Raw genomic sequence first — 22,843 nt, 5'->3', positions numbered from 1 at the left:
CACTCAAGACTCCATTCTGTCCTCCTCCCACAGAGCAGACTCCAGGACTCACTGACTTGAATTCCTAAACCATTCTGCTGAAGCCACAAGGACCCCGTTCCCTGGGGATTCCTTGCATTGACCAGACTTCGTGATCCTCCCAGACACCAGCATACCATGGCCAAGAGGGTTGCTGTGATCGGCTCTGGCGTGAGCGGACTGACCTCCATCAAGTGCTGCCTGGATGAGGGGCTGCAGCCCACCTGCTTCGAGAGAAGCGATGACATCGGGGGGCTCTGGAGGTTCAGAGTAAGTGTGGGGTTCGTTGCCTGTGGCCGTTTTTGTAAATTGGACCCTCCTCTGTTCTGCATTTCCTAAAAGGGCTAAGATCTCCTCTGCTGTCAGGCACAGAGCGAAGCAAAGATGGGAAACAGTGGGTGGAAAAATCCTGAAGGGAGGGGTGAGGAGTAGCCTAGTAGCACATTCCTTCTGGTATCTGGGAGTTAACAGAAGCTGCTCCATGCCCATGTCACTGGGACATGTCATATGATCAGTGGAACTAGAGAAAGCGGGTCACACTTCAGGAGGAACCAAGTTCAGTGTGACATCAGGAATGCAAGCCAGGTCCAGGCTGCTTGCATATACCCCCTGGAGCCTCAGTATTTACCCCTGGCCTCAGCATGCATAATACAGATCTCTTTCCTAGGACTCTGCCGGCCTGCCCTGACCCTTACCGCTAATGGCACAGGGCAGGGCTGCACAGCTGTGATGGGGGGTGGTCATGGTTACAGTCATGTTATAGGTAGGGTTGCCAGTTTTGGTTGGACGTATGCCTGGAGGATAATCTGGGACAATCCTGGATGCTGGCAGCCGTAGTTACATGGCATGTGTTCTATGACATACCACTGGGAAAATCACTAGACTTCAAGGCTCTTTAACTCCTTCTCTGTGCTGCCCCCTGCCCAGCTCCATTCTCTTCCTTTGTGACAGGGGCAACAGATCGCAGCCTGGCTCCTGAACTTGCCCCTGGAGCCTGGAAAGTGACTAGCAGAGGGATTGTGTGACAAGCCTGTCTCCTCCTTTTTGCTACTTTTTGCTGCTTATGTCAGGCTTGAACGTCTGGGGGCAATGGGCTGTTATTTATAAAGGTGGTTTGGTTTTGTTTGATTTTACTGTATAAATATTAGGTAGGACAAGTCTGCTCTCCCCTGGTTTTGCAGAAGGACTCACAGAGGGTGGGGAAAGTTTAATTATGTTCATTTGCAGGGGATGTACATTGTGTAACCCTTCTGCCCATCAGAGTTGGCAGCAACAAGGGCCGGGTTCAATATCTAGGGGATCCGTTCCAATAACACAATGCAAACCGGCTCGAGCCCCCACCCAGTGACCTGGGACAAATATATACCACCCCCGCTGGGCGCCTCCAAGATATATACCACCCCTCTCGCAAGCACTTAGTCTGAGTGTAGCAAAAAGCCTTTTAATAACAGAGAGAAACAATGTGGCATTATGTTGGGGAAACACCACCAACAGGATTCATAACACAACTCATGAGCAAAAAACCCACCCCAAGCAAATTGGGGCATGCCCTTTCCCTTTTGTTCTTGAGTCCAGCAACCCCAAATCACCCAAAGTCCCAAAAGTCCAATGACCCAAAAGTCTCTGTCCCTGGTCAGGGCAGCCCCAGAGTTCAAAAGTTTATCTACAGAGCTTTACCTCCTAACCTGGGTGGAGATGGAGGTAAGAGGCACCTTACATGATCTGATGCTGACCGCCCCACTGCTCCATAGGCCTTCGCTCCGCTCTGCCAGCCACCCCACAAACTGCTTCGCTCAGCTCCACTCTGCAGCCCACACGCAGCTCCCGCCATCCCACGAACTGCTCCACGTCCCACCAGCAGCTCCCGCCGTCCTATGAACTGCTCCACCAGCCTGTCCACAAGGCACTCCAGCCGTCCCGCAAACTGCTCCACAATATATCTTCAGGCTCCCCCACTACTTAACATACCGCTCAGTGATTTCAGCTCTTAGTCAGTTCAGCTCTTTGGTGAATTCAGCTTGTAGCAGGGGAGCCTCAGTGCTGGTTGACTATTAGCCCAAAGTGAGCTCAGCAGCCTGTAACTAGACTTCTAATGAATTAGCTCTGATATTCCACAGTGGAGAGAGGAGGAAGTGCAATTAGCATGTAAGGCCCTCATGCCACCAAGTATTAATACTTATCCCCAGCCTCTCTCCATTCACAGAGTTGAACCCATGACCATTGCCTAGCGAGTGCTACTTAGTTGATGGTGAGTCCCTCCATCATAACAAAAGGCCAGGTACAGTTCCAAGCACAGTTCCCATAATCAGGGTAATAACAATTTATTCTTCCTGCCCCAATAACAGAGACACTGGGGATCCCACAGCAGCCAAAGTGACCATTTGGGCAGCTATGGCCTCATTCTAGGCGGGGTGGGTGTGCCTATGCAAATGAGATCGGTCCCTGAAGTTCTTTTCCACAACTTGCCACACCTCACCACCAGATGTCAGGGTGGAGCTCATCCTGACACTGCTTACAATTGTAAGCTCTAATGGAAAGAGATTTTCAATCTTTAACAAAGACATCCTTCCTTCCAAGTGTCCAGTAAACACTGGAGATAAATAGGTGTTAGCCAAAACAAACAAAGTGAAGATTTAAACACTCTGACTAAATGAACTTTTAGTCCATTTTCCTCTCAGTTGCCCAGGTTTTCCTCTCTTGCCTCTTAGTGTTGTAATGTTAGTAGCTTTCCAGTTGCCAGGAATCTTTCAGACTAGACAAGAGTGTAAAAAAACCCAGCGGAGCAAAACTTCCCCCCCCCCCCAATCAAACCCTTTTCACTCTCATTCATTTTTCATAAAGCAACAAATGAAGGACCCAAGGTCAATATTTCTTCCTTTTTGGTCTTAGCTCTTGCATTTCCCCACATTTTGTGTGTTCACATATGTTAAATGTAGCAGTGCATGATACAGGTTTTACATTTAATCACACAATTCTAAAAGTAAATTTACTGGCTCATGCTGTATTTCCCTGAGATCAAGATGACATTGTGTTAAATTCAGACCTGGGGTAAGCAGATGTATCTCCATGGCATTTCAACCGAGTTCAACAACTCTAAATGTGGCAACTTAAATTTTGTCTGAGAGTTCATTTATTTCCCTCTGTCCTTTAAACATAAACATATTACTGATGGCTGTTTTTATGTTCACTTCCACAGCTGTCTGAATAACTGTTTATCTCCCCTCCCTCACCCCCCATGAGTTAATTGTGCTAATGTGGTTTGTTTACCCCCTAGTGAAACCTTTGTGGGGGGGGAAAGATTGAGAGAACAGTATGTAATCAAGGCAACCTGCAAAAACAAAAAAAGATATGTGCCATTTTTCTGTGTCTTTATGATGTCTAAAGAAAACCTAAAAGTTTGGGCAAGATGGTAAGTTTTCTTGTTTGGCTTGTGTTTTACTTTACATTGTGCGTCTGCCTAGCAACAAGGAAAAATGCCAGGAGCAGATAGCCAAGAGACGACGATTATCCTCATTGAGGGCCTCTACATCTAAATTTGAGTCAAGCCAAAAGTAAAAGATGTAAATGATTAAGAAAGTAAACCTTTTATGGTGAAAAAAATATATATATACATCTCCCAGTGGGTATGGTGACCAGTGTGACACAGGCTTTCAGTAGAGACCTTACATGACACTCTATGGCAGGGGTCCCTAAACTATGGGGTGCTAAGGGTGTGGAGGAACATTCGGGGGCACAGTGGGGCCCAGACCAGCTGCCAGAGATGGGCTGCGGAGGAAGCATCACCCGACCTCTGGCTCCCAGCCCGGCCACAGTTCCATACCCAGTCAGCCCCGACCATGGTCCAGTCATAGCTCCGCTCCCAGACCCTCTGCCAGCCTCAGCCTCTGACTGACTGCAGCCCAGCCATGGCTCCGCTCCTGGCCCCTGCTCTAGCCCAGCCCCCAGCTGGCCCTCTGCCCCCCCGGCCATGGCCCCTGGCTCCTGGCCACAGCTCCAGCCCCAGCGTTGGCCCCCCTTACCTCTGTCTGTGCACCCCCTCAGGAGCCGTGGCCCTGCTCCTGGCCCTGGCTCCCAACCATGGCTCTGGGGTGGAGGGCAGCACACAGCGTGACAAGTTTGGGGATCCCTATAACCCTTTCACACCCCTGAGCCGTCTGCCAGTTGGCACAAAGAGGAACCTGGGTTGCAGTCCCCCCTCTTTCCAACCCAAAGAAGATTTATTTTTTTTGCCATGTCAAGTAAGTGGAGTGATCCAGCTGCAATGTATCTGGACTTGCTGGTAGGGTTGCCAATCCTCCAGGATTGTCCTGGAGTCTCCAGAAATTAAACATTAATTTTTAATTAAAGATTAATATGTCATGTGATGAAACCTCCAGGAATATGTCCAACCAAAACTGGAAACCCTATGGCTGCTGGAATTCAATAACCTGTTAATTCTCAGCTGGGTCTCAGTGACTGTGTATAAACAAATGGGATCTGTGTTGGGCAATATTTAAATAATCACCCGCCAAGAAAAAATTGCCCCAGCACTGGTGGTGGCTAGAAGCCACACTGCAAGCACTGTACATACACAGCAATTCCTCTAGCACCCCAGCAAGAAGAGACAAAATCATGCCAAATGTGTGTTTGTAAATGTAGAGTTTAATTTTATACTTCATAGAAAGGATCAAATGCAGCCTTGATGGAAATTCTAGAGAGATTCTTACCAAAATACCTTCATTACCAAAATACCTGAGCACCTTCCAGTCATGCGTTAAGTGACATGACTAAGCTCTGTCACATATGGTTTGTTCTTTCTCTCACTCTCTCCCAAAGGAGAGAATTGCGCACGCTGTGGAGTGTTTTGATGGTTTTTTTTTTTTAATATAAATTATATGTACACCACGCTGTGTTTGACAGGAGGTCTCTACCATGTAATGTCAGGGACGAAATGTTGCCCTAGAAGAATTTAGACAGCAATGAGACAGACCTCATTAGACAGCAACCGGGAATGGTATATTGCAGTTTATACTGCCATTCCCCCAGTTAAAAATGTAGCTGAATTATGGTGCCAGTGTAAATAGTCTATGGACACTAGGGCAAGCATGCAATTCTGTGCTGAAGCAATTAATACTTTTTCTGTATGTCTGCCGAAGGAGGAAGAAGCCCTTAGGACACAAATGAGTCTTGCAGAAATCTTGCAACATGGGAGAGGACTGTAAATGATTGTAGACAGCCATGAAATAGTGACCTGTTCAAACTTCAGTAACACCATGAGCCAAGCATTCAAAGACCACTGACAAGCCATAAGAGCTACTCCAACAGCAGCATTCATGTGTACCATTGTTTATTATTTGTATCACAGCATCATCTAGATGCCCCAGCAAGGTCCCATTGTGTTAGTACTGTACATACACCAAATGAGACATCCTCAAAGAACTTAACAATCTCAATAGACAAAGCACAGGAAAAAGGCAGTGGCATTATCCCCATTTTATAGATGGGAAACAGAGGTCCAGAGAGATCCTCAAAGGTATTTAGGTTCCTAACTTCCATTGGATCTGGGCCTAAGTGACTTCCACAAGGTGTCATAGTGCATCTGCAGTTCACGTCTCCTGAGTTTCAGCCCAGCCTCTTAACTACAAGACCGTCCTCACAAAGGAGAACATCTGCTACAAAGAAAAACTTGTGGCAAGAAAGATCACTTTGGCTCTTCATTGGGAAGCTTAAACAGAAGCGAGAGCCCACACAATGCGTTGGGCCATCACAAACCTTCAGACTCAATGAGTGTCACACAGCAACATGGAAAACTCTGTGGATTTGCACTATCTAGTAACATTTTAAAATACACCTTAGTTTGTCTGATGTTTTCTAGGAAAAGGTAGAGGAAGGCAGAGCCAGTATCTACCAATCCGTATTCACCAATTCCTCCAAGGAGATGTCGTGCTTCAGTGACTTTCCAATGCCTGAACACTTTCCAAACTTCCTGCACAACACCAGATTCCTGGAATATTTGAAACTGTACGCAAATCGCTTTGATCTTCTGAAATACATCAGGTTCAAGGTATGTCCTATTAAAAGAGGGTCCTGCTACTTTTTTATTTCCTATACACAAAAGCCAGTCCCCTACTTATAGGCTATATAACTTGTCTTTTGGGTTAAGGAAAACAACAGAATAAGAAAGAACAAAAGTAAAGTCTGCATGAGATAGAGCACAACTTCAGAACGGCTAGTTACATAACATAACCTACCAATTCTGCATGTGTGTTTAGAACTACAACTGTATGCAGTGTTGTTATAGCCATGTTGGTCCCAGGATATATGCAAAATAAGGTGGGAGAGGTAATATTTTTAGTGGACCAACTTCTGCAGGTGAGAGAGACATGGTTTCGAGCTTACACTGAAAAAGAGCTCTGCATAAGCTCAAAAGCTTGTGTGTCTCACCAACAGAAGTTGGTCCAATAAACAATATTACCTCCAGCACCTTATGTCTCTAGAACTATAGCTGACCTGGCTTCTGGGGAACAGATTGCTTTCTGATAATACTCTTCAGGTTAACTCTCTGCTGGGTGGAGGACCTGGGGAAGGCTTGCAGAGCCCAATATTATGGAAGAGAGATGAGACTGTCACACGGTGACTGAAAAGGGACAATGCGGCCACAGGAGAAAGGGCAGCAGGGGCATGGATTAGATGCTGAGCAGATTCAGATTCAACAGGGTAGATGATCGATCAAAATTCTGACCAAGCCCCCGATAGTGAGAGGGGACACTTACAGGATTCTGGCCTTTTTCTCGTGGATTCAGTCCCAACCCCTGTTTCTACCCCAGCATGTCAGGACAAGGAACAGTGTGAAGAGATTAGGCTAGTGGATAGGATAAAAAGACCAAAGCATCATTTTTCTTTGCGTTTCTTAAATTGCTTTAAACTAGGTGTTTCCAACTCATTCTCTTACAAGGGCCAAATTGCACAATTAATCGGGGTCTGTGATGCTCTCCAGGAGCACCCAGGGCTGTGAGGCACCTTGCTACCGCCCACCCTTCTCATGAGCAAGCCCCAACTGTACCAGCTGGGCATCAGCTCCCCAGCTCCATAGGCAACACAAGCAATGCCCTCTAGGTCTGTGCTCTCCTCCCCACAGGTTAGCGATAGGTGTACTCCAACTTCCGAGCATCTATCTGGAGCGTCCAGCCCCGGTCCGCTGCATGCTCACAGAATTCACCACTGTGCTGCTCCCAAAGAAGCAGTGTACCCCAGTTTACCAATCCCACCTCAGATCACCGCTCTCCGTCACACCCAGCACTTAGACAGGCTCATAGGGAAATCAAGTGTAAGTTTAGCTTAATGCAGTTGAGCTCCCTCAAAGTTTTTGCAGTGTTTTCCAGCCAGGTGGGCTGTGACGCTCCTTTCATAAGATAACACGCTGATAGTTCATCTCCTCAATGAAAGAGCCCAGGGCGTCTCTCTGCAATACACTTCCAATCCATTGTCTTTACTAGTAAATAGGATGCCCACCACACATTGGGTGTGAGGGGTTTTTGGGTGGGGGGTTGGGGTTTTTGGTTCAGATACATAACTCCTTAAATATCATCCATCCATACATCTTATACTTAGGGCTGTTAAGCGATTAAACAAATTAATTGTATGATTAAACAATAATAGAATACTATTTATATAAATATTTTGGCTGTTTTCCACATTTTCAAATATATTGATTTTGATTACAACACAGAATACAAAGTAAACAGTGCTCACTTTATAATTATTATAAATATTTGCACTGTAAAAAACAAAAGAAATAGTATTTTTCAATTCAGCTAATACAAGTAGTGCAATCTCTTTGTCATGAAAGTTGAACTTAGAAATGTAGAATTATGTACAAAAAGTAACTGCATTAAAAAAATAAAACAATGTAAAACTTTAGAGACTACAAGTCCATTCAGTCCTACTTCTTGTTCAGCCAATCACTCAAACAAACAAGTTTGTTCACATTCGCAGGAGATAATACTGCCTGCTTCTTGTTTACAATGTCACCTGAAAGTGAGAACAGGCATTCTCATGTCTCTGCTGTAGCTGGCATTTCAAGATATTTATGTGCCAGATGCACGAAAGATTCATATGTCCCTTCATGCTTCGACCACCATTCCAGGGAACATGCGTCCATGCTGATGATGAGTTCTGCTCGATAACGATCCAAAGCAGTGCAGACCGACGCATGTTCATTTTCATCATCTGAGTCAGATGCCACCAGCAGAAGGTTGATTGTCTTTTTTGGTGGTTCAGGTTCTGTAGTTTCCACATTGGAGTGCTGCTTTTTTAAGACATCTGAAAGCGTGCTCCACACCCTATCCTGATCAGATTTTGGAAGACACTTCAGATTCTTAAACCTTGGGTTGAGTGCTGTAGCTATCTTTAGAAATCTCACATTGGTACTTTCTTTGCGTTTTGTCAAATCTGCAGTGAAAGTGTTTTTAAAACAAACAACATATGCTGGGTCCTCACCCAAGACTGCTATAACAGAATATATGGCAGAACGTGGGTAAAACAGACATACAATTCTTCCCCAAGGAGTTCAGTCACAAATTTAATTAACACATTATTTTTTTAATGAGCATCATCAGCATAGAAGCATGCCCTCTGGAATGGTGGCCAAAGCATGAAGGGACATAGGAATATTTAGCATATCTGGCACGTAAATACCTTGCAACGCCGGCTACAAAATGCCATGCAAACATCTGTTCTCACTTTCAGGTGACATTGTAAATAAGAAGCGGGCAGCAGCATCTCCCGTAAATGTAAAGAAACTTGTTTCTCTTAGCAATTGGCTGAACAAGTAGGACTGAGTGGACTTGTAGGCGCAAAAGTTTTACATTGTTTTGTTTTTGAGTCTGTTATGTAGCAGAAAAAAATCTACATTTATAAGCTGTGCTTTCACAATAAAGAGATTGCACTATGGTACTTGTATGAGGTGAAAATTGAAAAATACTATTTCTTCAAGCATTTGCAATAAAAATAATATAAAGTGAGCACTGTACACTTTGTATTCTGTGTTGTAATTGAAATCAATATATTTGAAAATGTAGAAAAACATCCAAAATATTTAATAAATTTTAATTGTTATTCTATTGTTTAACAGTGTGATTAAAACTGCAATTAATCACGATTAAAAAAAATTAATTGTGATTTTAAAAATTAGTTAATAGCGTGAGTTAACTGTGATTAATCAACAGCCCTGCTCATAATGACTCTGACCAGTGTGTTACTGACTGTTGGTAAAGACAGTAGCTCATGAAAGCTTATGCTCAAATAAATTTGTTAGTCTCTAAGGTGCCACAAGTCCTCCTTTTCTTTTTGCGGATACAGACTAACACGGCTGCTACTCTGAAACTTGGTAAAGACAGCATATACCACCCTTTAGTGAATACTTATGCACATATCTGACTAAGGGGATCCCTGTAAAACCCTGTGCAACCAATGCCCTCTGCCTCAAGAAGTCACAAGATCCATAGGTGGGGTCTACAGAACTGGGACCCATGTTCTATGATCACTCCAGAATGGATCTCTCAGTGATGAGAATGTAATCCTTTGGCAAATTTGCACATCATCCCTTGGGCCTCATATAGCAACCTAACATTTACGCCAATGTGTCCATATATTTTGCTTCACATTTGGGGGTATTCCAGTTAAGATTTCTGTGGCCTGATATTCAAAGCGCTGAGCACCCATAGCTCCAAGTCATTTGGAAACATGAGTGCTCAGCACCTGGAAAATCCAGCCCTGGCTGCTGACACGCCCAAAATTAAAGGGCAGTTTGAAAAATGTTTCCGTGAGTTTGGTTACTGTCGCATTCACCATCACGGAGTGGGGATAAATGATGCATGGTACTTCTAACACTAGGATTATTTCTGAACTTTGTTTTTGTGTTTGAACATGCAGTTGGCCATTTTGCATGCAGAGGTGTAGTTATTGTGTGTGCAAACAAGATGCACAGTTGCAACCTAAGCTATCTGAAAACTTTCCCCTTTCAGCTTTCGTCTACACCAGGCTTGTAGCCAGAAGTTTTCACGGTTGCTACCAGCGGTTCAACTCTACTAGTGGTAGCAACATTTTTACCATTCTGTCACCCAGATCTGCTCTGGGCAATGCTAGGCAACAGGTAATAAAAGCCAGCAGCAACAGGAACCTGATCAGCCTAGCGTTGCCATCATTGCTACCACCAGTGGAGTGGGAACAAGGGGGGGAAAACTTTGGGTATGAAACCCTAGTGTAGACACAGCCAAAATGTCACCATAAGGCATAGGAGTTAATGCCCAGTTAAGGTGAACTGGACCAATTCACTCATCTCTGAGCTGTTTCAGGCTTCAGCAGTACTATGTTCCCTTCACGGCTGGAAGGTTATGTTTGCAGCAGTAAGGGCTACAATCTTCCTTGTCGGTTAAATGAAAGCTAGCATTCTGGAAAGTCTGGATCTGTCAAGCAGGCTGGATTAAATATACCCATTTCTGGCCTGTAAACTACGTAGTTAACTTCCTGCTTTAAGTCAAACCTGAATGTGGAGCCCAGTTCAATCTTAGCTTCTGAGCTCCTCTGAGTATGTGAGTCACAATAGATCACCTCTAACACATGGTGCTGCGGCCAAAGCACCGATGTCTTTTCTCGGGTTTACTTTCAGACCACAGTCACCAGTGTAAGAAAATGCCCGGATTTCTCTACCACTGGCCAGTGGATTGTTGTCACTGAGAGTGATGGGAAGCAAGAATCCACCATGTTTGATGCCGTTATGGTGTGCATGGGTCACCATATAGAATCCTTTATCCCGGTGCAGTCTTTTCCTGGTAAGAGCTGTGTTTGCAAAGCCCTCCTACAGGATGTATTTGGGGTCCAGGTTAACAAGGTGCAAAACCAGGAACAGCTAGGGACAATTGTTTGTATTCCTGTATCGATATGAGAGCCTATGGCTCGCTGCATGACCGGTTTAATGATTCCTCCAGATCTGATTATTCCTTCCTGTCTCTCTTGAGGCTTTAGTCCCTTGGAAGCATTACAGTTATTGGATTATCCAAATCATTACTTCAGCAAGCAGATGGGCCTGGATCCCATATCCTCTGAAGCCAATGGATATGTTTCCATTCACTTCAATGTGTGCTATATAGGGCCCAGCTGTTTGCTTTCCTGATACGAGACTAATTTAAAGGAAAAGCATTGCGAAATCCTGTACATTCACCAAATACCTGGCCATGAACAATGCAGGGTTCAAATCAGGAAGCTGTTATCTGTTTAATTCTGTTGTCTCTCCTATATTGGTGTGTATTTTATATATATAATAGCACCTCCACTGCCATATTCTTCTTTTCTCTGCTAGCTTTCTTCTTCCTTCTCTTCTTTTTGCCCTGAAAAATCTCAGTCACAATGTTTAAATTCTCACCCTCTCCAATATTTTCAGCTCTTCCAGTAAAAGTAAAGTTTGGGGTCAGTTGGTTTTCAACAAAGGTTGGTTCAGTTTCTACTTTAGTGGAATGGTTTTTCCTGGTACTGAAGCAAAATTGTTGGCACGATCAAAGTTTGGCACAAACACACATCAGGAGGCAGCTAGGCCTTTGAGTGGATTGACCAAACATACCAGGCACACTCAAGTATTTGCTCCATTCTTAACATTTGGCACAGGCCAGCTGGCATCCCCACCCAATTGCAGGCAATGATTGCAGGCAAAGGGCTCAAACCTCTACAGCAATGAGTGTATACTCGATGCAGCTCAGGAGTGGGGGGCCACCTTTCCAGTCCCCCAGTTCTGTACCAGATTAGGAACATAGCCCCTGGGATAACTTAAAGCATCTTCAGAGTTGCCATGTTATGCCACCTGCACCCAGTGCTCTGCCCTGCCCCGGCACATCCCTCCCACACCTCCAAAGAACAGTGTGCAGCGGGGGGGATCTCCAGCCTTTTCGATCAACATTCATCCTGTTCACTGCATGAGCAGTATACAGCAGGTGGAAGAGGGCCCGAGGGTTACACCCAATGTGTCCACAAATCAAAGGCACTGCTCTCCACTGAAACTTCTCATTTTTCTTTCTAGTAAAGCATACCTAGATGTCTTCTCACGCCAAACACCCTACATCTCAATGTCTCTAAACTCTGGGAGGGAGAGGAAGGGTTGAAATACAAACTTGGATCTGAAAAAAAAAAAAAAGGAGTACTTGTGGCACCTTAGAGACTAACAAAATTTATTTGAGCATAAGCTTTCGTGAGCTACAGCTCACTTCATCAGATGCATCTATGCTCAAATAAATTTGTTAGTCACTAAGGTGCCACAAGTACTCCTTTTCTTTTTGCAGATACAGACTAACACGGCTGCTACTCTGAAACTTGGATCTGAATTTTATCTTCATAACAGGCCGAACCAATTGACATCCCCACAAAACCTGCAGCCAAATGCCCCAGAATTTTAAGATGCTCCAAGTCTGGTGCTGAGGGTATGTCTACACTGCAATCAGGAGGTGTGATTGCAGCATGTGTAGCCCAGCTAGATCAAAGCTAGATTGAGTAACACTAGCGGTGAAGCCATGGCAGTACAAGCAGGTTAGCCCTGCCCACCCAGGACCCTGGAACAATCACATACCCTGAGCGTTAGCAGTTTAAAATCCATCTCTGCACTGAGATTCCAATCCTTCCTTCTCTCCTCGTAGGTATCGAAAAGTTCAAGGGCCAATATTTCCACAGCCGGGAGTACAAGAGCCCGGAAGGATTTCAGGGGAAGACGGTTGTGGTGATTGGAATGGGGAACTCTGCATCGGATATTGCTGTGGACCTCTGTCAGATAGCCAAACGGGTAGTGTCACTTAGCCTGCTACCCTTGTGATTTGGGGTGAGGGCGGTAGAAGGCATCCATATACTGCATCCATAACATATACTGATGTGGCATGTAAGTAAATTACACCCCACGTCAGTATACTGTGGCCCAGAGACTTATTAAGAATAGCGATCACCTAGAATACGCAGCATCCCAGGCATTAAAGCCCAAATCTTTGCTTCTCTAGAGCAGGAAAAAGGCCTCTAACGATTGGTTGCTATTATTTTGATTGTTTATTCTATGCATTTCAGTAGGGCCTAGTGGCCCCAACTGCAATCACAGTTCCATTGGGCTAGGCCCAGTACATACACACAGCAAAAGGTCCTGCACTCAGGCCAGCCAACAATTTAAAAAGACAAGATGGACAAAGGGTGGGAGAAAAGAAGTGGTGTTATCCCCATTGTACAGGTGGGAAACTGAGGCATGGAGAAGTTAAGCAATTTCCCAGGGTCACAAAGGGAGGCTGGAGCCAAATCCAGCTCTCCTGAGTTAGAAAAGATCACCTTTCCTTTGAGACTGGTACATCTAGTATCAGCCTCCACTATGAAAAGCAATCTGAAGTGGGTTTTTTTTCCCCAGCCCCCTGACTCTGTTCTGAGACATTGTTCTCTATTGTTTTGACCTTGGTAGCCTCAAGCAGGAGAAGATGTTCAATGTCTGGAGATAAAACTAGGCTGAGATTTGCAATGCAAACAATGCACATGCTGCAGAAGACTGTCACTGCTTAAAGTGGAATTCTATATTGCCTTGTAGGTGTTCATCAGCACCAGAGGAGGCTCATGGGTAATGAGCCGGGTCTACGATGACGGCTACCCTTGGGACACTGTATTTCACACCCGATTTAGCAATCTGATCAGAAGTATCCTGCCTTGGCCACTTTTGAAACTGGTGTATGAACAGAAGATGAACCAATGGTTTAACCATGAAAACTACGGCTTGGTGCCTCAGAACAGGTATGCACTTTTAACGTGCAGCTGATCTATGGGTAGCTGGAGAGGAAAAGCAATCTGAATCATGTAATTATTATGAGGCCATACTCTGTCCTCACTCATGCTTCACTTACTCCTTACTCAGGCTAAACTCTTACTGAATATAGGACTGGCAGGACTAGATCAGACCTGAGGGCTCTCTACCTCAGTCTGTCTCTGACACTGGCCAGGGCCATATGCTTCAGGAGAACGTGCAAGAAATTCAGTAGTGGGCAATTATGGACAATCATGGGCAAGTTTCTTCCTAACCACCATCATTTAGTGGTCAGATTATGCCCTGAAGCATGAGGGTGTACATTTTTGGATGTTCTCATTATCCACAAACACGTGTAATTCTTTTTTAATCCTGCAGTAGACCAAACTAACCCTCCAATCTTAACCCCCCAAAACACTGGGATTGTTTGAAATCTGGATTCAGATGTGAAGGGTTGGACCCATCTCTGCTTAAAATGCCAGGAAAAGGTCCAAGATCAAAACATGTACATTCTCCAGGAAAATAAATCTCCGGGGAGGAGGGAGAGGAGTTGGGGCTGGTGGAGGGGAGTGGGTCCTTGGCAGTGCTCAACTCTGTCCTAAAACTATATGGAAAATGCTCTTGGGAACCCAAGTCCTACCAGGAAAGAGCAAATATTTATTTAGATTTTATAAAACAGTTGATTCAAGTCTTTCAATGAGGGCAAGAATTAGATACTCAAAGGAGAAGAGTCCAATGGCTTCGATATGTGGAACTAATCTCCTTCTAGTGCAGGAGGAAATGCATCCATTTAAACGGAAATGTCAAAAATGTCTCCCTTAGATCACCTCAGCTTTTGGGTGGCCAGTCTGGGCCACCTTAGGCCTCGCTTTCTGACCTGCAGCACCTGTTAACTTATTTCAGTCGGAGCTGTGGGTGCTCAGCACCCCTGGAAATCTGGCTGAGGATACATCAAATTTGTGGACGCTTGAAACTTTTGACCTTAACTTCCAAGTATATCACCATGGCTGCGCTGAAAGAACTGGCCCCAAAGTGTGGAACCTGGAATGACTGTATGATTCAGTGACACTCTATTACTACAGACCCTGCTGACCTATGAAAATAGGGATAACAGGGTGTAAAATGGGTATTACTAACATGCTATTTCTACCCTACGCCTCTTGTCCGTAGTCCTATCGATATGCATTTTGTCAGCTCATTCCAATCCTTCAGTCTTACTCTTCTTCATGGTATGCCTGATAGAGTGAAATTAATAACAGCTTCACTGCAGCTGACTAGCTGTGGGATCTTTGGCACTCAGTCCTCGCAGCCCCCAGGTTATTTAGGGGAGCTAGGATGTAAGGACTTTGCGCACTGTTTGCATGGCCTCAACAAACCAGATGCCTCTACCATCTTGTGTCCTTCCAGAGCCCTGATGAAAGAGCCAGTGTTCAATGATGACCTTCCAAGCCGCATCCTCTGTGGCAGTGTGATGGTGAAGCCCATTGTGAAGGAGTTCACCGAAACCGCTGCCATCTTTGAAGATGGGACTATGGAGGAGAACGTGGATGTTGTCATCTTTGCCACTGGCTACAGCTTCTCGTTCCCCTTCCTGGAGCAGTCAGTCATCAAAGTGGAGAACAACGAGGCTCCGCTGTACAAACAAGTCTTCCCCCCTACTCTGGAGAAGCCAACGCTGGCTGTCATTGGCCTCATACAGCCGCTTGGGCCCATCATGCCTAATGCAGAGCTGCAGGCACGCTGGGCCACAAGAGTCTTTAAAGGTAAGTGGACGGGCATGTTGTGATCCACGCGTAATAACTGCCAACATGCCAAACGTGTGACCAGATTTAACCTTAAGTGGGCACAACTGCCATTGAAATCAGTACTAGTGCCCTTTGCATCAGGGTTCAATTTGGCTTATTGTCCCTGCTGCAAGGTGTTTACATGCTTGATTTAGATAAGAATGATACATGGGAATACAGGACAGGGAGAAAATGGCAAAGGACACCAGTGCAGGTTCTAAATTCAAAAGTTTCACATTTGTTGACTCCCACTCATGGGACTGACTCTTTAATATCCCTCCTTAGCATGCTCCGTCTGCACAGACCACTTCTGATATTTTTTTTAAACAGTGAGGGTAATTAACTGCTCTAATCTAGCTCAACCACAAGTTATGGGCTGGATACAGGAATAACAGAAATTCCCTGGCCTGTGTGATGCAGGAGGTCTAACAACATGATCACAATGGTCCCATCAGCCTTAACATGTATTAATCTCTAATGTAGCTTACTGCCAGAGATCTGAAAGCAGGGAACTGTGGTGTTGGTATTCTTATCCACAAGTGTCACTGCAGCCAATAAGAATCAGTAAAAGAGATCAGAGAATATCAATGGGATATGATCATTATAATAAATATGTAAAATTAGGGACCAGGGGAGAAAGCAAGAGCTGTGAGCTGCAACTGGTTTGACCCTGAGTTGCTTCTGCCACAGAAATACAGCTGAAAGCATATTTACCTGGAAAGGGAACAAGGCTCCGCTTCTTACAGAGCAGTCTTCTGAAGCAGCTGTTTAGTGTCCACTGCTTTCATCACTGATATCTTACTTAGAATCATAGAATATCAGGGTTGGAAGAGAGACCTCAGGAGGTCATCTAGTCCAACCCCCTGTTCAAAGCAGGACCAACCCCAACTATCTCTTACTTCTCTGATAATCTCGCAAAGCAGTTGGGCTGTCAGAAAGAACAAAAGGTAAACTAAAGCACTCGTCTCCTGAAGTGCACAGGTCAATCTCCGACTCCTATTCATAACAGACAGGCATTCCCACATTAGGTTGAATCTTTCTAAATGTAAGTTTCACTTAAGAATGAACAGCTTTGATATTTTTCTAGGCAGCAGTTTCATCTAGTGGTTTATCAAATAGTTAAAGGACAGAAGTCGAACCCAGGAGTCCTGGGTTCTATTTCCAGCTCTGGCACTGAGTTACTACCATAGGGTTTTGGCCAAGTGACCATTTATCCAGCTGTAAAATTTGTATAATATTCAGACATTTTTTCCCTTCTTGAAATAAATATCAAGACTTAGTCACCTCTTGGGTCAAAACTTATCTTAAGGAACAACAAATCTTGAAAATAACCAAAAGAAAAGTCAATACATGTAATTGTTGCTCTGGGTGCATGTAACAATCTTTCAGACAGCTACACTAGAATTCTCTCTCATTGTGCAGCTCTCTGTAAACTTGCAAGGGCTTCTCTGTACCGTGTCATGAGCATTGATGGTGCTACAGAAACAAAAGCTGCTGGCAGAGCACCATAATTTAGGAATTATTCTTTTAAACTAACGTTGTAAAGGAAAGGTGGAATTAGAGGAGCAGAAAAAGCTTTTCTTCCCCTTCTGAGAGTTTAAACCAAACTCCTCACTGAGGAGATCAACTAGAAAAATGCACTGTCTTGCCACATGATTGATTTCAGCCCGCCATAAATTAGGATTTGCTAGTTATAAGTAACAATATCTCCCTGTCTAACAGGAGTGCTCTGCTGTAAGGTTTAATGAGTATTTGTGAAAGCACTGAGGCCCAGATCTGCCAAGGTATTCCACAAAGTCAGTGGAAGTTAGGAGCCTAAGTAACTTGGAGGATGGGCCGCAGAGACCCAAGGCTGAATTGGAGCCAGGTGTCATAAGGGCAGATTAAATGAATTTGTCTTGCCACAGTCCCCATGGCAAAACTAGAGCAACAGGATGGAGAATTCAGTCCCCTTTGTGGCAGAGGCCTCGGGGAAGCAACACTTTTAAGCATTTGTAGTGGAATGTGCAAACTACTTGATGTAACAGACCAGGGCAGGAAGCTTCCCAAATCCAGCTCTGAACTTCAAAGCTTGGGCCCCTCTGTAATTCTTGTAACTTATAAGTAACAGCCACTTTAATTTTCTAGGGCTGACTGAGCTGCCCTCCAAGAGCACTATGATGACGGACATTGTCAAGAGGAAAGAGAAGAGGATCAAATGGTATGAAACACCACCTAATTAATATAATTATTCTCCACTCATCATGGGACCAGTTTATACTTATGGAGGAAATTGTATTTCTCCTTCCTCTCATGCTCCTTCTCAGAAAATACAGTCCAAAGTCTTCTAGAAGCTTTCACTGGCATTCATGTCTTCATGTGTTTAAAATATACTCCATCTGCTCAATGACTAGCTCGCTGGCAGATATTACAAATGCCTTGAGTATTTGGGTTCCCCTCATTTCTTTTCTGGCTGCCAGACCTGTGTGTGTATTCCCTCCAGACTGAATACTTTAACCACACTTGCACAATTCCACTGCCCACAGGAAAAAGGGTTATGGAACCATGTCAACCACATATATCAGTGTAGTCTCTTGATTATTCCTAGTAGCCAGTGATGAACATCACCCCAAACTAGCCAAGGATGCCTTCTGCTATTTTGTGGCAACGAAATGCAATTCTCATGCTTGCACTGAAAGGAAAACAGGACACCTTTCAGACCACTTTCCAGAACTCTGCTGCCACTGTCTTTAGATCCAGCCTCCCTGTGGTGTGTCTGCCATCTCCCTTTTCACTCCTGTGTAAGAATGGCAGTGGGTTTTATCCTCCTTCAGATTGGTGGGTGTTGGATATTATATTCATCATCCTTAAACCACATGCCCTTTTGGTCCATTACAAATCCTCATCAGAGAGCCTATACGAATTTCCCCAAGGGTCTTTCACATAGTTTATTTTGTTGATCAGAGAGAGACCTCTTTTGAAGGCAGCTACAGTAGAAGTTGGCCAGGCTCACTAGCTTCCTTATCCCACAAAAATGTGAAGCTTATACCATAAGCTGGTCCTCTGGAAATGTTAATCTGTGTGCCTAATACTTGAAGTGCCAAGAGTTAAGGGCTCAGCAGGTTGCAGAAATTGGAGTTGGGAGTTTCTCTGTAGCATCCATTGCTGTCATATCCAAGCTCTGAATGCATAGCAATAATTCTTTGCATAAAGTTCTGCTCATTCCAGCCCATGAAATATTTCACAGGGTGTCTTTTGAATTGAAAAGTTTTCCATTTTTCTAATGTTAACCTGAAATCACTGGTAGTCACCTGTGGGCTGTAATACTGTGGTCTAATTTTGGTTGTTGGGTGGTGTTGGTGCCCTGAGATGTACAGGAGGTCAGACTAGCAGATTGGTGGTCCCATCTTGCCTTTGATGACATACTATAGAGTTTCGGGGCGTGTAGGAAGATGGTCTGAGTAGAACAGCTCTTTTCCATCTCTGACTACGAAGCTGTGATCCTTAGGGTTTGCTAGCAAAAATGTGAACACATTTGTACATGCTTCAGTCAGAGCAGCACTATTACACATGCCAAATGACCTGTTAGATGTAGGTGGTTTGTGTGCACACACTTCTGAAAATCTGTCCCTGTAAGCCCATACTGGGGACTCAACTGCAGCTGAAAGGGATTAAGATTGTCTAAGGTATGAGAAATGCACTAGGTAGGATGATATTATTTGTAATGCAAACATGCCGGCTTCTTCAGAAATAGTACGTAACCTGCTGACACCAACGTTCGGTAAATGTGCCTTGTTCTCTGAAAATTGGGGTCTACAGTTTTTTCGCATGGAGGTAACTACAATTCAGCCAGTTTTCGGGTATGTCTGCATTGCAATGTGGAGATGGGATTGCAGCACGTGTAGACATACCAGAGGTAGCTCTGATCTTGATTAAGAATAGCAATGTAATCATGGCAGCTTGAATGTGTACCTAGAGTCATGAGCTGGGGGGCTGACCCGAGCAGCTGCCCATGCTGCCACAGCTTCACTCAAGCTAGCTTTGCTCTAACTGGATGCTACATCAGAGAGCTGCGCTACCCAAAAGTCTCTCTGGGGTGCTTCTTGTGGCTCTGAATTCCATTATTTCTCAATCGTCCCATATCTTGTCCACTTCCCTGTCTTTCTCCCTTCTTAGCAATAGGTTAGCGTGGTATTTGCCAGTTCTCTACATGACATCCCTTTAGAACTGTATAAATCGGGAGTATCAGGTTCAATGTACATGGATCACTGAACAGTTCTGACAGTTTCTTTGCTCTCTCCTAAGGTTTGGTACCAGCCGCAGCCAGACGTTGCAAACCGATCACATTGAATATCTGGATGAGCTCGCCGAAGGCTCGGATGCGAGACCCAGAATCCTTCCGCTGCTCCTGAAGGATCCCAAGCTGGCCCTGACGATTTACTTTGGCCCCTGCAGCCCCTTCCAGTTCCGCTTGACCGGCCTGGGGAAGTGGGATGGAGCCAGAAATGCCATCCTGACCCAAAGGGCACGGATCATCAAACCCACAAGAACGCGCGTGTTGCGCGACTCTTCAAACCACTCCCTGGTTTCATATTTGCTTAAAATCTTTGGTCTCCTTGCTCTCTTCACTGCAATTTTTGTTAGTTTCCATTAGTCCTGAGCTCTCAGCAATGTGATGTGATGCTCTGCCCACTATAGAAGGCTTTCCCTTAAAAATAACAACCTCCTTGCCATATACCAGTCCATGGGTCTGATCCAGAGAGGTGCTGAGCATCTGCAGATGCTGACTGGTGCTAGCGAACATTGTGGGTGCTCATCATCACTTTTTAAAATCAGCCCATTTGATTGGAGCTCTCTAGCAAAGCTATGGGTTGAGATTTTTCAAAGCAGGCTATATAGGAGGTCAGACTAGATGGTTGGGTGGTCCCTTCTGGGCCTAAACTCTGCTCACGCAGCTCCCATTTCAATTAACGCAAGGTTGTGTTCCTAAATCCCTTAGGCAGCTTCACTTTGATCTGTTGATTTGGGCTCTGTTTAAATGCTGAGGGCTTGTCTATACACAAAAGTTGTACCCCTTTGACTGTACTGATATCATTATAACAGTACAACCCTCAGTGCTGACACAACTTTCGTGGAATAAGGCACCTTTTATGCCACTGTTGCTGCTTCCTATGTATGGGAAGGGGAATAATCTATACTGTTATAACTGCCTCCACACAGGCGGTTGTACTGGTATAACTATTTTAGTAAACAGTTCCTCCCTTACCCAACATAGTTATACTGGTACAAAAGCTGGGAGTAGACTAGGTCTTAGCGTGAGAGACTGTTTCTGTTACCCCAAACCTCCGCATTTCATGTTTGAAAGCAAGATCTGGAATGACAGTAGGGGCAGAAACACAGACCAGGTTTTGCAAGCCAGCAATTACAGACCAGTCCCTATCAATATCTGTACAGACCAGGCCCTCTCAATATCTGTAAGTGTGCTGTGTCCTTCTCCCTGCAATGCAAGAAAGTGAGGCCTACCCTCTAAATTTTCTAATTATGCATTTAGTTTGAACCTAAAGTTGGACCTGAAGTGGAGCCTCAATCAACCCCAGCCAACTTCAATCAACCCAGTCAAGAAATCTCAGTCCAGCCCAGTACTGAAAGAGGCTGGGTGGAGTTTTCAGAAGCACTCAGCATTGGCCTAACTCTCTTCCCACCGAAGAGAAGGATAAAACTCCCTTCTTGCACAAGCTGACTTCTCAAAGGCCTCTCAATCCAGGGCTGACGTCTTGGGATTTCAGAGACCCAAATGAAGTTCACCTTCCACTTTAACCCCCATTAGCTTTGTCTGTCATAAAACACCTGATTGACCAACATACCGGGCCACCTCCATCACTGCAGCTCTCCAATACTTAGACAAAAATATTGTGGGAATTACACGGTAGCAAAGCTGCCAAATGTATGGTGGGTAGGATAACTCTTGTAATCTATTCTGGCGCTTCCATGATTCATGCGCAATGTTGCCAGCTACTTGGCCTGCTGGGTAACTTGCTTCTTGTTTCCTGAGAAAAGATACAACAACAGCTTGAGTCACTCATCAGCTAGCCTGTTAATAAAGGGCCAGATTCTCAGTTGATATAAACAGTGTCTGGCTCAAAGCCATGGCAAAAGCTGTACTTTTGTTAGTGTGGCATTACTGATGCTATATTCAACGCTGAGATGGGAGGGTTTTTTCAGGACAAATCTCTATCTCTGGTTGCTCGGAATGGATTGTTTTCAGGCTGAAACTTGGCAAACTCCCGACTCGGTCTGAAAACATGTTTTTGGCAAGCTCGAAAAATGTCAGTTTGGTCATTTTTTGTTGTTGTTAATTACAGGAACATAAAACACAAGTTCATCTGAGTTCAAGATGCATTTGGAGAGACTAGTAATTGAAAGCACTTTGTTGTAAGTGTAAAGGGATGTGTGGTTAGTGCTTATCAAGGGGCCTAATTGTTTTGATTGTCTTAAAAAAATACACAAATTTTTAAAATTGACTGATACCTACTCCTGATGGTTGATGTATGTGCATGTTTGTAATATTCATGGTATTGCCAATAACACTTCCACAGTGCCAACAAAATACTGATTTCCAAACAGCTGCTATTCATGATTATATGCTTAGAGCCACCTTCTTGAATATAACGCTCATTGGCTTTGACAGTAGCTTTTTATGCTATTTTTATGATATATGAAAGGAGGGAGACAAGTGTTGAAAAAGTTGTTAGATTAGGAGAGAGAGAGGGAGGGAAAAGTTTTTGAGACCACCATAAGTGCACCACATTATAGGTGTACAACGTCTATGGCGCTTGCATAACTTTTATATATCGTCTTCTGGGCCCTGGTGGAAAGGGACTGAAGCCTATGAAATGGGAAAGTATTTGATAATGTATCTTTTTTCCTTAGTGTTTGAGGGAATTCAGTGTAAAAACTCATAGTGCTACATTTGAGATTTTAAAACCGCCAAATTCAGGAAGTTAAGAACTACAGTTTCTACAGCAACTTTGCACTTATCCATGCAGCAAATTACCATAGGTGCTGAAACTAGGGGTGCTGCTGCACGCTCTGGCTTGAAGTGGTTTCCATTATATCCAGGATTTACAGTTTGGTTCAATGGCTCTCAGCACCCCCACTATATAAATTGTTCCAGCCCCCCTGCAAGTTACACCAAATTTAACTAAAGGTGTGAATTTAAACTAACTTAATCAAACTGGAGCTAGCTTCTCTATGGAACCTCTTATTTTGGTTTAAG

At 44.4% G+C, this 22,843-nt stretch overlaps 1 protein-coding gene across 1 annotated transcript; it reads left to right on the top strand.

Annotated features, from left to right (window-relative positions):
• LOC125641743 (dimethylaniline monooxygenase [N-oxide-forming] 2) lies at positions 1–22,117 on the top strand. Its single transcript, XM_048862114.2, has 8 exons — positions 1–288; positions 5,873–6,061; positions 10,667–10,829; positions 12,678–12,820; positions 13,595–13,794; positions 15,212–15,567; positions 17,716–17,788; positions 19,873–22,117. The coding sequence occupies exons 1-8, from the start codon at positions 157–159 to the stop codon at positions 20,219–20,221; spliced, it is 1,605 nt and encodes a 534-aa protein (XP_048718071.2). The 5' UTR covers positions 1–156; the 3' UTR covers positions 20,222–22,117.
• The last annotated feature ends 726 nt before the right edge of the window (positions 22,118–22,843 follow it).

Source organism: Caretta caretta, chromosome 8 (genome assembly GCF_965140235.1).
Source record: "Caretta caretta isolate rCarCar2 chromosome 8, rCarCar1.hap1, whole genome shotgun sequence".
Classification (NCBI taxonomy): Eukaryota; Metazoa; Chordata; order Testudines; family Cheloniidae; genus Caretta; species Caretta caretta.
This window is presented reverse-complemented; position numbering and strand designations above follow the sequence as displayed.

Bases quoted from the DNA above. Each gene is read 5' to 3' on its own strand.
- LOC125641743 (XM_048862114.2), top strand. From the start codon at position 157: ATGGCCAAGAGGGTTGCTGTGATCGGCTCTGGCGTGAGCGGACTGACC. The intron at 13,795-15,211 runs GTATGCACTTTT...GTGTCCTTCCAG, and splicing joins GGCTTGGTGCCTCAGAACAG to AGCCCTGATGAAAGAGCCAG. The intron at 17,789-19,872 runs GTATGAAACACC...CTCTCTCCTAAG, and splicing joins AAAGAGAAGAGGATCAAATG to GTTTGGTACCAGCCGCAGCC.